The sequence below is a fragment of the Anas acuta genome, chromosome 22, assembly GCF_963932015.1.
Source record: "Anas acuta chromosome 22, bAnaAcu1.1, whole genome shotgun sequence".
NCBI lineage: Eukaryota > Metazoa > Chordata > Aves > Anseriformes > Anatidae > Anas > Anas acuta.
In genome coordinates, this window is record NC_089000.1 from 1,097,342 (window position 1) to 1,113,277 (window position 15,936).

The following is a 15,936-nucleotide window of genomic DNA, read 5'->3' on the forward strand; positions in this document are numbered from 1 at the left end:
CTGCAAAGGCTTGTGTTCCCCCTGAATGGTCACTTGTGCCTGCAGACCCTGGCTGAAAGCAGCCAGCACAGAAGCACTCTGCATTTTCTTCTTTTTTTTCCCTTCGGTGACTGAATAGAACATCAGTGTTTTTATTACTAGTGACGGTGGTGAAGGCTGAAAAGCAAAACATTTTCTTTTTGTGGGGCTGCATTTTTATTACCTTCAGAGGCTGGCTTAATTGTTAGGGTTCTGTTTCACCTATGAATAAGCCCGGTGTGACACTGATTGTACCTGTATACTAGGTAAATTTAATGTTGTTGGTTTTTTTTTATAGCAAAATAGATTGAACTAACATACATGCAAAATTGCCAGATTTAAAAGTGAAAAGGGTTTAGAAATTGGCAATCAGGATTTGCATAATGGAAATAAATGTGTGCATTCCCTAGTCTTTGCCAGATGTTGTGATGTGCCAGCAAGCAGTCAGCAGTCAATTTTTTCTGAACAACACCAAATTGAGAAAAGAGTAGTGCATTTTCAGATGTCTTTTAATGCACAGAAGTCAGCTGGGCATGTCTTTGCTGTGAAATAATCCTGAGTTGTACACTTTCTGGAACAACTTGATACTTGGGTACATGTTAGTCTTGTTTTTCCTTTTCTGTCATTATGTTCACATAGTTGTTACTAGACACTTAGGAGTAATGAATCATGGAGTGATTGAGTGAGCTCTGCAGTGTCTCGTCATTCTGCATCTTCCAGTCTTCCAAGCTCCTCCTGGCAGTTCATGGTCCATAGCAATGATGCTAAGAACTGCACTAACCAGGTTCTCCTAAGTTGTGGTTGTACTCAGTCTAAATAGGACCCAAAGAAAAACAATTGTTGCTTTAACTTCAGAGAATGCATTGATGATTACATTATAGAATAATATCCCCAGGTTAATACAGCACTAATCTCAGATCTTCCCAAAACCAGAGTACTGTGCGTGCCTTCAGAAAATCTGGAAGTGTTCTTTTCCACAGCCACTACAAAACCCGGATCATGTAGTGTTTCACCCTGAATAGACTGATGTGGACTCGAGGATATCCATTTCTCCACAGTCGGTGGGCTGTGAGAATGTAAATGGGATTTCTTGAGTGGGAGGCTGGAGGCTGGAATGTCTTTGGAATATCTTTGTGTGAGGTTGAGTTTTGTAATATCACAACTGTTCAAAGCTGCCTGGGGTTTCTTGCTGTTACTCAACGGCCCTGAAGGAGCGATGACTTCAGGGGCAGAGTGCAGGTGGAGCGATGCGAGGTGCAGAAGGGCCATTTATCGCTTGAGCCTCTTAATAGTTCATAAATTATTCAGATGCGGAGGAGGCTGCTTGGCCGTGTGGAGTGGCCAGGCTCTCCTTTGTTTCTGTCAGCAAATTGTTACTAAATACAAACGGTGCATTTTGAATCTGTTTTTGTATTTGTTGATTAAAATGAAAAGTTAACAAACATGGCAACTCCCTTTTTCATATCCATCTACCCACACCTGCCTTTCACAACATCCTACTTTGCTTGCAGAATGTTGTTTTTTGTTTGTTCGTTTTTTTTTTCTTTGGTGGGTGTTAAGCCCTGTATTTGTGTATTACTGTTTTGTTGTACATTTCTTACAATGCAGAAGCTACCAACTTTCAGCATAAAACCTAAACTATGAAGCTAAATTAGTGTATGTGAAATAGAGCACGTAAAATGCTCTGTAATGGTGGAGAATGGGAATGCCAGCTCTGTGTCCTCTGTATACTGCCCCTTATGCCAAAGAGTCATGTTCTGTGTTAGAAATGGTTTATTTTTGCATTTTGGGGGTATTGAGATAATAATGCTAGTTGCTTGATAAATTTTGCTAAGTGCTTCCTAAGAATTCACCTGCTCTCCCGAACAGGCTGTTTTTTTTTGTTGACTTGGTCTGTAAATAGGCAATGTCAGCATATCACGTGCAGTAAGGGAGTTTATTGTGGAATTAAAAGATCACTTAAAGAGTTTAGGATTTTTAAAGAAATCTTATTACCACTTCACTGCTTAGCCATGGAGAGGTTCCAGCTCTGAATTTTGACTTGACTTGTGTTTTCAGAGGTAGGTAGAGACTGTCTCCGCTTCTTGAGATAGGGTGTTCTCTACCATGACAGGCTGTGTGTTTGCACAGGTGCTGTGCAGGTTTTACCTTAATTTAATGCAGCATTTGCATTTGGCAAAAATGAAGCAGTAAGGCTGATGAAAAGATACTTGGCAAAGCTGTCATTAAATGACCAATTAAGGGCATACAGTGTTTGAAGCTAACAAAGCATTTAATACTGTGCGCTGATTCATTGTTGTTAAATCTCTCTATGCAGCTATGTACAGTTGCCTTGATAAACATATAAAGAAATTATTGTAAAATTATCCCCCTGCATGGCATAGAAAGCAGTACTGCAGTATGCTGGTTGAGAGGGAAAACTAATCACCCTGTTGTTTTTATTTTTGGCAGAGATGAAAGAAGAGGATCTTACGAATATGCCCCTGATCGTACTTACTATGAGACTGTTAGGACTCCTGGGACATATCCTGAAGATCCTCGACGAGAATACCCAGCTCGAGGCAGAGAATTTTATGCAGAATGGGATCCCTACCAAGGAGACTACTACGACCCACGATACTACGATGACCCACGCGAGTACAGGGATTACAGAGGTGATCCGTACGAGCAGGACATAAGGGAGTACAGTTACAGGCAACGGGAGAGGGAAAGGGAGAGAGAACGGTTTGAATCCGATCGCGACAGAGATCACGAGAGGAGACCGATTGAACGTAGCCAGAGTCCAACGCACTCCAGGCGTCCACAGAGTCCTGGAGCATCTCCCTCACAATCAGAAAGGCTGCAGAGTGATTCAGAGAGGAGGATCTACAGCAGATCATCAGATCGCAGTGGAAGCTGCAGCTCTCTGTCTCCTCCACGATACGACAAGCTTGACAAAGCCCGCGTAGAACGCTATGCAAAAAACGAAAAACCAGAGAAGGAGCGAGCTTTCGACCAGGAAAGAGTTGACAAAGACAAACGCTTGGTGAGAAAGGAAAAGCCAGAAAAAGTAGAGAAAGAGAAAACTGATAAGCAAAAACGAAAAGCAAAACTCCATTCTCCCAGCTCTCAGTCTTCTGAAACAGATCAAGAGAACGAGAGAGAGCCCAGCCCTGAAAAATTAAAGGGTAATAGTAAACAAAGTAAAGAAAGAGGTGACAAAGAAGGGACAGCTAAAAACCGCCTAGAACTAATGCCCTGTGTCGTGCTGACCCGAGTAAAAGAAAAGGAAGGGAAAGTTATTGATCAGCCTGCTTTGGAGAAACTGAGAGCAAAGCTTGACAATGACACTATGAAGTCCCCGCTTCTTGAGCAAAAAACACAGACATCTCAAGCTGAGCAAACAAAGTCCGATCAGTCTAAACTGGAACCAGTTAGAACCAAGGTACAAAAAGAGAAAGCCCTTGCCAGTCATGTAGAAGTGGTTGATAAGGAGGGAAAACTGAAACCCAAAAAGCACTTGAAGACAGAGCAACCTTCCGAGGGGGCAAATGCAGTGGATTTAGACAAGCTGGAGGCTCGTAAAAGGCGTTTTGCTGATGCAAATCTGAAGCCTGACAGGCAAAAACTGGAAGCGAAAAGAAGCAGCCAAGATGAGGAGGATACACGCATGGCTTTGAAAAAGCAACTTGATACAACAGCTTCATCGAGAGAAGCGACAATGCTAAGGGAAGGAGAATTAGAGAGAAAACCCCCAAGGAAGGAGATGCTTAAAAGGGAATCTAAAAAAATGAAACTGGAAAGACTTATTCCTGTTACTAGTCCCAAAGAAATTCAGGAGACTCTTAATGTTGGTGGGATTGGCATGCGTCCCACTCTAGATCTGCAGGCAAGGCTGATTGAGGCAGCTGACGAGCCAGTAGAAGTTCAAGAACTCCCTTCTAAAAAACTGAATCCGGTAAAACCCCAGCATAAACAAGCACAGCTACTAGATGAACAAGGAACAGAGAGAGAGGACACAAGGAAGAACTACGCTGGTCTTCCTGAAGACACACCTGACCATAAGCTTGGCCAAGAGAAACCTCAGTCAACTGATACAGAGGAGAAAATTGGCATTGACATTGACCACACACAAAGTTACAGGAAACAAATGGAGCAAAGTCGCAGGTTAAAACAGCAGCTGGAAATGGAGATAGCAAAATCTGAGAAGTTCGGCAGTCCAAAGAAAGATGTAGATGAGTATGAAAGACGGAGCTTGGTCCATGAGGTGGGAAAACCTCCACAAGATGTCACCGATGACTCTCCACCAAGTAAAAGGAAAAAGACTGACCAATTTGACTTTGAGATTAGCACTAAAAGAGAAAGAAACTACAGAAGTTCTCGTCAGGTGAGTGAAGACTCTGAGAGGACATCTTGTTCACCTAGCATCAGACAGTTCCCTTTCCACGAAGATGACGACACACTAGATTCTCCGAGGCTAATGCCATTAAAGGAAACCAAAGAATCACCTAAAATAGAAGAAAAGGGTCTTTCATACTCCAATATGACTGTGAGGGAGGATTCTCTGAAATTTAATCCTTACGATTCCAGCAGGAGGGAGCAGATGGCAGAAATGGCTAAAATAAAACTATCTGTCCTGAGTTCTGAAGATGACTCAAGTAGATGGGAAACACAAGTGAAACAGGAGCCTGGTAGAGTTGATATTAGCTTTCCAAGCAGCATTGTCAAAAGAGATAGCATACGCAAGCGGTCTGTACGAGACCTGGAGCCAGGGGAGGTGCCTTCAGATTCAGATGATGACGGTGAAAACAAGCCCCATTCTCCAAAAGCCTCGTCTTTGTTAGAGAGTTCCAGATTATCTTTTTTATTAAGGGACAGAGAAGAGAAGTTTCGTGAAAGAGAGGAAAGACTGTCAAGTTCTCTAGAAAGAAACAAATTTTACTCTTTTGCATTGGACAAGACAATCACACCGGACACAAAGGCCTTGCTTGAAAGAGCTAAATCACTCTCTTCCTCCAGAGAAGAAAACTGGTCCTTTCTAGATTGGGATTCAAGATTTGCTAGTTTTAGAAATAATAAAGACAAAGAGAAAGTTGACTCTGCTCCAAGACCTATTCCATCTTGGTATATGAAAAAGAAAAAAATCAGGACTGATTCAGAAGGTGGAAAACTGGACGATAAGAAAGAAGATCATAAAGAAGAGGAACAAGAGAGACAGGAACTCTTTGCTTCTCGTTTTTTGCATAGTTCAATCTTTGAACAGGACTCTAAGCGCCTGCAGCATTTAGAGAGAAAAGATGATGATCTTGACTTCATTTCTGGTAGATTGTATGGGAGACAATCTTCCTCTGATGGGACTAACAGTGCAGCTGACTTGGTGCAAGAACCAGTTGTTCTTTTCCACAGCAGATTTATTGAACTAACGCGAATGCAGCAAAAAGAAAAGGAGAAAGACCAGAAACCCAAAGAAGTGGAAAAACAGGAAGATAAAGATAATCGGCCCAAAACACCAGAAACAGTTCCTGATAGTAAAGAACCAGAACATAAAACTTCCTCAGTGGTTGGTCCTGCCTCAGTCGCTGCCTTGCCGCAGGATCCAGCACCAGTTGCTTCTGAGAAGGTAGCGAATGAAAAAATAGTAGTGGAAACAGCTTCTGTAAAAGAAGAAAAACCATCTGAGCCTGCTTCTACAGCAGAAGAACAAAAACCTTTTCCTGAGCTTGCTGCTCCTGTCAAAATTGAACCACCTGAGCAAACTGAGCCTCCGCCAGTCATCGAAGCTAGTAAAGAAGTTGTTCCTACAACTCTGGCACCGGAGGAAGATGCTGTAGCAATAGAGCATCCTTCATACTTGGATACCAAGCCTCCTACTCCTGGAGCTTCGTTCTCTCCAGGAGACATCAGTGTAGATCCAGAACCTGAAGTTGCCCAGTCGGTTCCACCTCCACCTAAGCTAGTTCAGAAGTCTGATGAGGCTTCTGAACCTAAGGAGGAAAATCCTCTGCCTTCTGCCAATGCTGATGCTAACGTGAGTCAAAAGGTGGAGGCAGTTATTGAGGTGCTGCCTCCTGTTTCTGACAATGATATGGAAGTTGAACCTCCGGTTGTTGTAAAAGATAAAAAGTCTTACAAGAGTAAACGCTCCAAGACTCCTGTGCAGGCAGCCACAGCTAGCGTCACAGAAAAGCCCGTCACGAGGAAGAGCGAAAGAATTGACCGTGAAAAACTCAAAAGGTCAAGCTCTCCTCGTGGGGAAACGCAGAAGCTTTCTGAATTGAAAGTGGAAGCAGAGAAAGTTTCACGGAATGCTGCTAAATCCCCTAGTTCTGCTGCAGAGCCAGAAAACGTGGAGCCAAGCTTGCCCATCGGCCGAACAAGGCGCAGAAACGTACGGTCAGTCTATGCCACCACAGGAGACAATGAAGGGCCATCTCCTGTGAAGGACTCTGTGGAGGTCACTAGATCCACCAGGAAGAGAGGGGAAAAGGAACCGCAGGAAACGGTGACAACTGTTCCTACAACCCCAAGAAGAGGAAGACCTCCAAAAACCCGCCGTAAGCCGGAGGAGGACATCTCTCCGATAAAGACAGAACCAGTGCAACAAGAGGTGGAGGAGACTGAAACTAAAGAAGCTGTGGAAGCTCCAAAGCCTGTGGAGGGCTGGAGGTCTCCTAGATCCCAGAAGCTGACACACAGTCACTCATCGGCTGCCACCAGCCAGCAGGGAAAGAAAGGGAAGAACGAACCAAAAGCCGATATCTCGGCTGAATCTGAAGATGCTGCTGAAAGGAGCGGTCAGGAATCGAGTGTTAGTGACAACAGCAATAAAGCAAAAGTAACTGAGAAAGAACTGACAGCAGGCGAACAGAAACGTGATAGGAAAGAACTGGATGCAGAGAAAAACCAGCTAGAAATCCCCACGGTTGAGATCATTGAGAAGAAGCCAGTGCCAGAAAAGGTTACAAAATCCAAAAGGGGAAGGTATAAAAATACCAAAACTGTTGTAGATAAAGCATCTGTGTGTCTCAAAAACGTAGAAATACGCCTCAACGTTGATGAAGTCAAGGGCGCCTTGCGGCCAGCTGAGGAAGAGGCAGAGCCCGTGGCGGTGTCACCGGCAAAAATCAAAAGCCCCCCAAAAGAGGATATCTTGCCACCCCATTTTGTTAAGAGCGAGGTAGAAGATTCATTCCAAGAAACAGAAAAAGAGGTGATGCGGGAGCCAAAGCAATCCCCTGAAGCTGCCCAATTAGCAAAACAGATTGAGCTCGAGCAGGCTGTGGAGAATATTGCAAAACTCACCGAAACTCCTCCGTCAATTACTGCCTACAAAGAGCCGACGGCAGACGTGTCTGAAGTTCGTCAGGAGGAGGAAGGAGATAAACCCGCCCATCAGGCTAGTGAGACGGAGCTGGCAGCAGCTATTGGCTCCATCATCAATGATATTTCTGGGGAGACGGAAAGCTTTCCTGCACCCCCCACCTATCCCGCTGAATCAGAAGCAGAAATCCCGGCTGAGCCACTGGTATTGCCGTCACCTCGGGAGGAAATGGAGCCTGAGACCGATCAGGCAGTGAACAACATCCTAGAAACAGAAGCTGCTGTTGAGCCCCCAGTGCAGCCAGTTCCCAGCTCTGCCCCGCTGGTGGTGGAGGCAGAGAGCAAGGACACAGAAGTCAGCTTCAGCGAATCGTCAAACTCGGCGCAGGAGGCCGAGACCCTGCAGGAGGCTGAAGTCGCTCGGAAGGAAAAGGGCCGTCAGAAAACCACGCGGCAGAGACGCAAAAGGAGCACGGGCAGAAAGGGCGATGCCACTGAAGTCAGCGTGTACGAGCCAGACAGGGCGCAGAGCAAGTCTCCCCCCGCCAACGAAGTAAAGGCAAAACCTGAAGAAGCCTTGAAGGAGGAAAAGCAACCTAAAGCTGCTGCTCAGGCATCCGTGGAGCCGAACACCTCGGACGCCAGCAAGGCTGCAGCCGTGGACGTTGCCATCACCGTGCCCGAGGCTGTCCCTGAGAGCAGCGCCTCTCCCAAAGCGCCCGTGCCGGCTCCTCTGGAGCTGGCTGCCCCGCCGGTCCCTGTTGATGAGGGGAGTCAGAGCGCGTTCAAGATCCGGTCGCCCATCGAGAACGCGCCCATCACGCCGCCGAGCGCCCCGAATGCAGCCGTACCCACCATTCCTGCAGCAGCCGTGGCCAAGCTGCCCACCCCGGTGCCCACCGCAATCGTCCCCCTCCACTCCAGCGCTGCCAAGGTGCCGGAGTGGATTGTAAGGCACGAGGAGCCCCGTGCCCGTTCCACACCACCGCCCGCTCTTCCCCCTGACACGAAGGCCTCAGATATCGATACAAATTCGAGCACTTTGAGGAAGATCCTCATGGAGCCCAAATATGTCTCGGCGACGAGCATAACCTCCACGCACGTGACGACGACGCACGCTGAGCCGGTGAGCGCGCCCCGCTTGGAGGAGGCACCTCTCCACCCTGCTGTAGAGGCCATAAAACCAGTTTCAGAGGAGAAGCCAGCAGTCCCTGTCACTAACGCTTTGGACCCACCGGTGGCCGAAGCACCGGTGTTCAGTGAAAAGGAAAAGATAAGTACTGTGATTGCTCCCAAAGCCACTTCTGTTATAAGCAGGATGCCCCACAGCGTTGACCTAGAGGAGGCTCCGAGGATCACCTTGGTGAAGCAAGCTCCCCAGACCCAGACGTGTCTTGTGAATGCCCCCTCACCAAAATTTAAACAGAGGTCAAGCACAAATGACAACAGTAGGTTTCATCCGGGATCGATGTCTATCATTGAGGATCGGCCTGTAGAGACTGGGTCCAGCCCAGGGCTGCGGGTAAACACGTCAGAAGGGGTTGTGCTTCTGAGCTACTCGGGGCAGAAGACAGAAGGCCCTCAGCGAATTAGTGCAAAGATCAGTCAGATTCCCCCAGCCAGTGCTGTTGACATAGAGTTTCAGCAGTCTGTATCCAAGTCTCAGATTAAACAGGAGCCTATTACTCCATCTCAGCCGACGCCAAAAGGCTCTCAGACCTCCACAGGTTATGGGACTGTTTCCACCCATTCTTCTTTGGTACTAGGAACGCAGCCTTACAATACGTCCCCCGTGATCTCCTCTGTCAAACAGGAGCGCGCTACCTTGGAGAAGTCCGACTCGGCCCACCTTTCTGTCCAGCCTCCAGCCTCTCAGCCTGGCAAGGTCCTCACGCAGACTGTAAACACTCCACCTGTGCTGGTTCACAACCAGATGGTTGTGAACAAAAAACTGCCCGATCCGGCTGCTCTCAAAGTGGAGACCAAGACCCTGCAGCCCTCCAACCTGAGTCCCGGAGTCAGTCCTCACCACCCTTCCCTCTCTGGGAAGATGCATTCGGAAGCGAACCACGTCAGCTCGGGACCCAGCACCCCAACCGAGCGGGCTATTTCTCACTTGGGGGTCACCAAACAGGAGCCACACTCGCCACGTACGAGCGGGCACTCGCCATCGCCGTTCCCACGGGCTTGTCATCCCGGCAGCACGTCGTCTCCGGCTTTGTCGAGCAGCACGCCGGTCATGCTGGCGCCGGGAATCCCTGTGCCTCAGTACATCTCCAGCATGCACCCAGAGCAATCCGTCATCATGCCCCCACACAGCGTCACGCAGACTGTATCCCTGGGCCACCTGTCCCAAGGAGAGGTGAGGATGAACACCCCTCCTCTCTCCGGCATTCCTTACGGCATACGCCCAGAAGCTCTCCACTCCCCCAGAGCCGCTCTGCAACCCCAGATAGAAATTAAACCTCAGCGATCCAGCACGCCCCAGCCAGCGCCGATAAGAGACATCGTCATGCCCCCTCTGTCTTCTCAGCATCCCCCCGAGGAGGAGATGCACTACCACCACACCACGGTGTGCAGGGGGCCAGCCCCCGTCCAGCCCGACGTGCTGGTGATGCAGCCGGATTACCGCATGCACCCCACGAGCATCAGGCTGGACCAGTACAACGTCCCCCGGGATGTGAGGATGATCATGCACCCCCACATGGCCGCGGTGGGCGAGCACCACTCGGAAACCAGACAATCCCGAACGCCCGAAGGGGCTGTGAAAACGCCCCCCGTCAGCAAGACCCCGCAGCCTGGGAAGGAGACGCCCAAGTCCTCCGAAGGCAAGCTGGCCCACTCTCCTCACAGCGAGCCCCGGCTGCTCAGCGTCCCTTCCAGCAGCCAGCTCCCCGGGCTGCCGCTGACGCAGCCGGTGGTGGTACCTCACGGCGTACAGATCATGCACCCCGCGGGCAGCTCCTTTCACGACTACCGGTCTGTGTACGGCGACATGAGGAATTACCACACGGCAGCGCAGCTCGGGCATCCACAGTTCCCGGGCGCGTCGCCCATCGGGCTGCCTTCCCGGAGCATGACCCCGTCTCAGGTGAGAAACGCGGCTGTTCCTTCTCCTCCTGCTGAAATCCCAAACGTTGTGAGCTCACGGCAGCCCCGGTGCGTTTCTGCATGATCATATTTGCTGAGCTGAGCTCTCTGTGTGGGTACAGTCTCCCAGCCCAATTTAAGTTTGTCCCCAAAAGCACTAGAGGAGGCATTTTTGTTTTGGAAATAGGGGTTGAAGTAAAGAAACGTGTTTTGTTAGCCATTCTAGGACTCAGAAAATCAGGAAGTGTGATACCTGCCTGGGGGGTTCTAGAGGAAGAGGTGCGAGGGCTGCTGGCCCGGGGAGGGGAGGCTGGCCCAGGCACTGCTGCAGCAGGGCAGGTGTATGCAGTGGCGTGGAGATGGGCTCACACGGTGTCCTGGCAGCCTTATCGGTGAACCAACAAGCTCTGATACGCCTGCAGCCTAAAATGCTTCCTTTGTCCCCCACCGCCTGCTTCCCAGGGTCTCCCGGAGGGCGAGCACTCGCACCCCAGCCAGCCCGGACGCAGCAAGACTCCGCAGATCTCCCAGGACCCCAAGGGCCCGCCGGCAGCGGGGCCTGAACAGAGTCACCACCCCACTGTAAATAGGCATGCAGCACAGATAGACCCTCACGTCCACCTGCAGAGGGCTCAAGCGGACACAGGCCAGACCTCCTACCCTTCGCCTGTTGCCATTTCAATTAAACAGGAGCTTCCGTCACCACACCAACCTCAGGCAGTTCCCAAGCAATCGCTGTTCATCCCAACAACGTCGGGCCCCGGGGCACCACCAGGGCTGTCCCTCAACCGCCCTGAGCCCCAGTCCGCCCTGAAACAGGAACCGTCTCCTCACCCTGTTTCGCAGAGACCTGTGGATATGGTTCAGCTTCTAACGGTAAGCATCGCTCCATCATCTTCTCCTGGCCGAGGAGCCTTGTGCTCTTTGCTCGATGTTGGGAGAGAAATAATCAGGGAGGTTCTGCCAGGCTCCCCTCATGTGTGGCATCAAAATTTGACATCTCTTGCATCAGATGCTTCAGATGTGGAGAATGCGCTTATCTGTCTGCTTCCTGGGCTGTTCCTGTCCCCGGTGAATTCTTAGCCGTGTTCACATTTACGTGGCATTTACTGGAGCCTCAACGTGCCATTAACGCTGTGGTGAATGGAGTGAGAGCAGCTTGTGCTTCTCTCACTCGTTTCAAACAGCCTGCAGGCTCAGGCAGGCAGTGCTGCATCATTTTTACAGTCAGCTGCTCTTGGGAAGGTGATGAAAAGAAAGAGTGATGGTGTATTTTATTTAAAGAAAAAGAAAAAAACCCTCCCAAAGGCTAGAAACGGGAAGACAAAGAGGAGGGAGATGGCTTAGGAACAGGCCTGTCTGAGAGTGCTGACCAGGAGCCGAGAGTCGTGTTCAGCACCGCATAATTCCTGTGTAACCTTGAGCAACTCTCCTGGTGCTGCTGTTTCTAAATTCTCCATTTGCAAAAGAGAAAATAACATTTGGTAAGAGCCCTGCTCTGACTCGCGCTGTGTGGGAGGCTGACATCGCTTGTGAAAGATTGGGAAGTGCTCTGATGTTACGATGAAGGGAGCCACCCAGGCATCGCGGCCAGCTGGAAGTAAAAGGACTGAGTTACTGATTTAGCAGGACCTAACCCAAGCCTGGGCTGGCGCGTACGAAGGGCGATAAGATGTTACATCAGTGCCAAGTGCTTAGAACAAAGCAGTGGTGTCTTAATTGCCTGTGAAAGTATTAGAGGCAAACGAGCAGCTCAGATGGGGTTTCCGTCACAATTAAGATCCCTCTTGAACAGAGGAAAGCGCTTCTTGTGAGTTCCTTTTGTTCGTTCGTGCTGAGGTTTCTTCTCCCTCTCTCTGCAGAAATACCCAATTGTGTGGCAGGGCCTTCTGGCGCTAAAAAACGACACGGCTGCTGTCCAGCTCCACTTCGTCTCTGGGAACAACGTCCTGGCGCACCGCTCCCTGCCCGCGCCGGAGGGAGGCCCGCCGCTGAGGATCGCGCAGCGCATGCGCCTGGAGGCTTCGCAGCTGGAGGGCGTCGCGCGCAGGATGATGGTACGGAGCTGGGGGCGGGCGAGGCTGCCTGCTCGGGGAGAAAAACCTAGCAAAACCCACCACTTCTCCCTTTCTGACTCGGTTCGTGCTGCTTTGGGATCAGTCATAGCTGTGTACTTCCTTTGGCCCTGTGTGTAATGCAGAGTGCGGGTGGTCACTCCGCATTCAGGTGAGAGAAGAGGTGGGAAGCTGTACCTTTGGAAAGGCACCCGTCTGCTGGCTCTGACCTGGCGGAGTGGCATGGAAGGTGGGAGCCACGGCAGCGAGTCGGTTTGGTCCCGTTTGCCATCTCCCAGCTGGCCGAGCTGTCAGCACGCCTTTCGCAACACCCGCACTAACTTCGAAGGAGTTCAAAGAGGGGATTTTCCACCAAGGGCTTAGAGATAATGAACGTATGTCAGGAATGGGCCTGTTCCAAGCAAACATTTGACTTAATTGCTGTATTTTCTTTCCAGGTGGAGAGCGATTACTGTCTGTTACTGGCCTTGCCTTGCGGACGAGACCAGGAAGATGTAGTGAATCAGACTGAGTCACTTAAGGCTGCGTTCATCAGCTACCTGCAGGCTAAACAAGCTGCAGGAATCATCAACGTTCCCAACCCTGGCTCTAATCAGGTATGGGCAAGGAAAGTGGTGAAACTGTGGGTAAACTAAATCGAAATCGAATAGATAGTGGGACCTGCAGCCTTCCCCCCCAGGTCTTTACGCGAGATTGTAGTTAGGGTTTGTTGTTTTATCCCTGAAACAAACCCTGCACATTTACTGTTCTTGTTACATCACTAGTCAAAATGCAGTGCAGCACACCAATATAATTACTGAATGCAAACCAAAAAAAACAACAAACACACACACAACTGTTTTCATTCTTCACAGCCCTACATCTTTGGCTGAAAAGAAAAAACCTTTCTACAGCTTCTTTTCTGTGTTGAAAGTAGAGCCCTCGCTTCTTCCTTGCATAAATACCAGAACACCTGGTGTTTTCTTGCTTATCACTACATAACGACAAAATGTTTGGGTTTGCTAATTCAGAGCATGTATTCCAGATGCGTTGCTTAATGAATCAAATTTAATCTGTTCTGGGTAAACAGCCCCTCAGACTAAGTGGTCAGTGCTCAGAGCTACCACTGAAACATGAGCTTGAAATGATAAAAAATGGGAATTTTCTGTGCTTCATGGTGAAATCAGCCAGCTATGATGGCCCTGTTGTGGAGAAATTGCCTGCCTTGGGAACCACACCTGCCTCACTCAACAGCTTCTCCTTTTTAATACATGTGCACTGTTTTATGGTGCTTTCAGAGTGCCAAAAGTCATCTGAGTGTTCAATTTAAAGCATTTTAGGCCAGCACGGCTGGTATTTGGGTGCTTACGTAAGCTGTAACTTCCCTCTTTTCAAAACACGAAGGGGCGTGGAATCTCAGGCCTCGCTCTGTCACTTGCTCGCTTTGATAGAATCACGGGCAACGTTTAAGATCAAGGCGAAGATGTCCAGCAGAGTGGGAGAGCAGAGGCTGCCGTTTTGCAAACCTTTAGCTAAATTTCTGCCATGCTCCACTCTCACCTGCTACCCTTTGGGTCATGCCACACCACAGTTGGATGGGAGGGCTCCCTGCTTTGTTTCTCACCCGTGTCTCCTCTCTCCCCTTGCAGCCTGCCTACGTTCTGCAGATCTTCCCACCCTGCGAGTTCTCGGAAAGCCACCTGTCCCGCCTAGCCCCCGACCTCCTCGCCAGCATCTCGAACATCTCTCCTCACCTTATGATTGTCATCGCGTCGGTATGAGCTGTTTACTGGTTACTGACTTTTCCAAGGCCCTGCAGCAAAAAAAAAAAAAAAAAAAAAAAAAAATCACAAAAAAATACACAAAAAAGCCACAAAAAAAACACAAAAAAATCACAAAAACACACAAAAAAATAAATAAAAATTAATAAAAAGAGAGCGAAAGTAATGAAACGAGAAAATGCTGCCAGACTACCAGCCTCCTGCCCTAACAGGCCTCGATCAAACTGTTGCTGGGTAGTAGTTCTGCTACCTTGTATGTTTACATATTGCTTTAGCTTATGGACAACTGATGCACTCAACAGGCGGACTGGTATTGGGTTTCTGTGCCTCCTTTTGGGGAAAATAAAGGATGGCTATTTTTTTTAACAAAAAGAAAATAAATAAAAAAGAACCTGAACTGCCTTTGCACTAAATTAGTGACTTGGACCTTTGCACAGTTGGAGACATGCTGTGACGTTCTGGATGTCTTGACACACATTAACACGCGCCGTGGACTAAACGCAGGACCTGGGAACTTCTGCTGAAATTTGTGGGTCAAGGATCATTTCACACATTATCTTTTTTTTTTTTGATGGTTGTTTTTTTTTGTTTGTTTTTGTTTTGTTTCTTTTTTTTTTTCTGGATGTGAACCTTCCTCTCCTCCACTTGCCCCTGCTGCAGCCGTCTTCTCTTCATCTGGGATGTACAGTTTACACTGAAAAAAAAAAAAAACAAAAAACAAAAAGCAAAACAAAAGGGAGAGCTATTTTCCTTCCTGGTGGGATATGCAGAACTCAGTGGGTGTGTGTATATATAAATATATATATAATATATATAAATATATATAATACTGACTTTAAAAAAAAAATCAAATCCCCACAACATACATTTTTTTTTAATCTGTGCCAAAAATGTGTTTTCAGAGAAAATCTTATTTTCATACTCAGACTTTGTATTGTCACTCATTTGTAAGTGCGCTTCATTTAAACATGACCTCCCCTCCCTCGTCTCATGAGCTGTGGAAGTGTTATACACTTGTACAAAGACTTTCTACCCTCCTCTCCCTCACCTCCCCTAACACTTATTAATTTATGGAACTGTTTTCTCAGCGCAGTTTTGTTTTGTGTGTCCATTGGATTACAAACTTTATTAAAAAATACAAAACACCTCGCGCCTGGATGTGATCCCTCGGCTGTGCCATGGGGAGGGGAAATTGGCGGCGGCTGGGGACCCGGCGGTGCTGCAGAGCTGCAGCTCTGCCCGGGGATGGTGCTGCGGTGGCTGGACCGAGGTGCTGTGGAGATGGCCCAGCCACGTTGGCAAGCGCTTGGTTTAAAAAGAAAAAAAAAAAGAGTAAATGCTAATCCTTGTTTATGTTTGTTTTTATGTTGTAAATAGTTGTTAAACACTGAAGTTACATGCTTGTTTTTCTCAGGATGATGTCAAAGATGTTTTAAATTTAATTTTGGTAAGTGTCTACTACTGTCAAAAAAAAAAAAAAAAAAATCCCCAAAGAGTTGGTACAGGAAAAAACACACACACACCAAAAACAACAAAGCCAAAAAAAAGTGTAGTTGCTTTCCCAAAGCAGCTGCTGCCCACGAGGGCTGCAGATGCTGACGGCAGTGAAAGGGCCGGCAGGGGCTGTGCTGGCCTCTAGCGTGTGTGTGTGGAGGCTTCACTTGGGGTGGCGAGGCCGGGGAGGCGGCTGTCAC

General features: G+C 48.5%; 1 protein-coding gene across 4 annotated transcripts in view; it reads left to right on the forward strand.

The window, feature by feature from the left end:
• Window positions 1-15,388, forward strand: part of SPEN (spen family transcriptional repressor) — a 65,294-nt gene extending 49,906 nt beyond the window's left edge. For 3 of the 4 annotated variants that reach the window (XM_068658343.1, XM_068658344.1, XM_068658346.1), the window contains 5 exons: window positions 2,470-10,408; window positions 10,870-11,283; window positions 12,270-12,464; window positions 12,920-13,078; window positions 14,111-14,394. In XM_068658343.1, coding sequence (XP_068514444.1) covers window positions 2,470-10,408; window positions 10,870-11,283; window positions 12,270-12,464; window positions 12,920-13,078; window positions 14,111-14,242 — 8,839 coding nt within the window. In that variant the 3' untranslated portion in view covers window positions 14,243-14,394. Of the gene's footprint in view, window positions 1-2,469; window positions 10,409-10,869; window positions 11,284-12,269; window positions 12,465-12,919; window positions 13,079-14,110; window positions 14,395-14,679 lie in introns of those variants that run through there. The other variant, XM_068658347.1, reaches the window with a different exon arrangement.
• The last annotated feature ends 548 nt before the right edge of the window (window positions 15,389-15,936 follow it).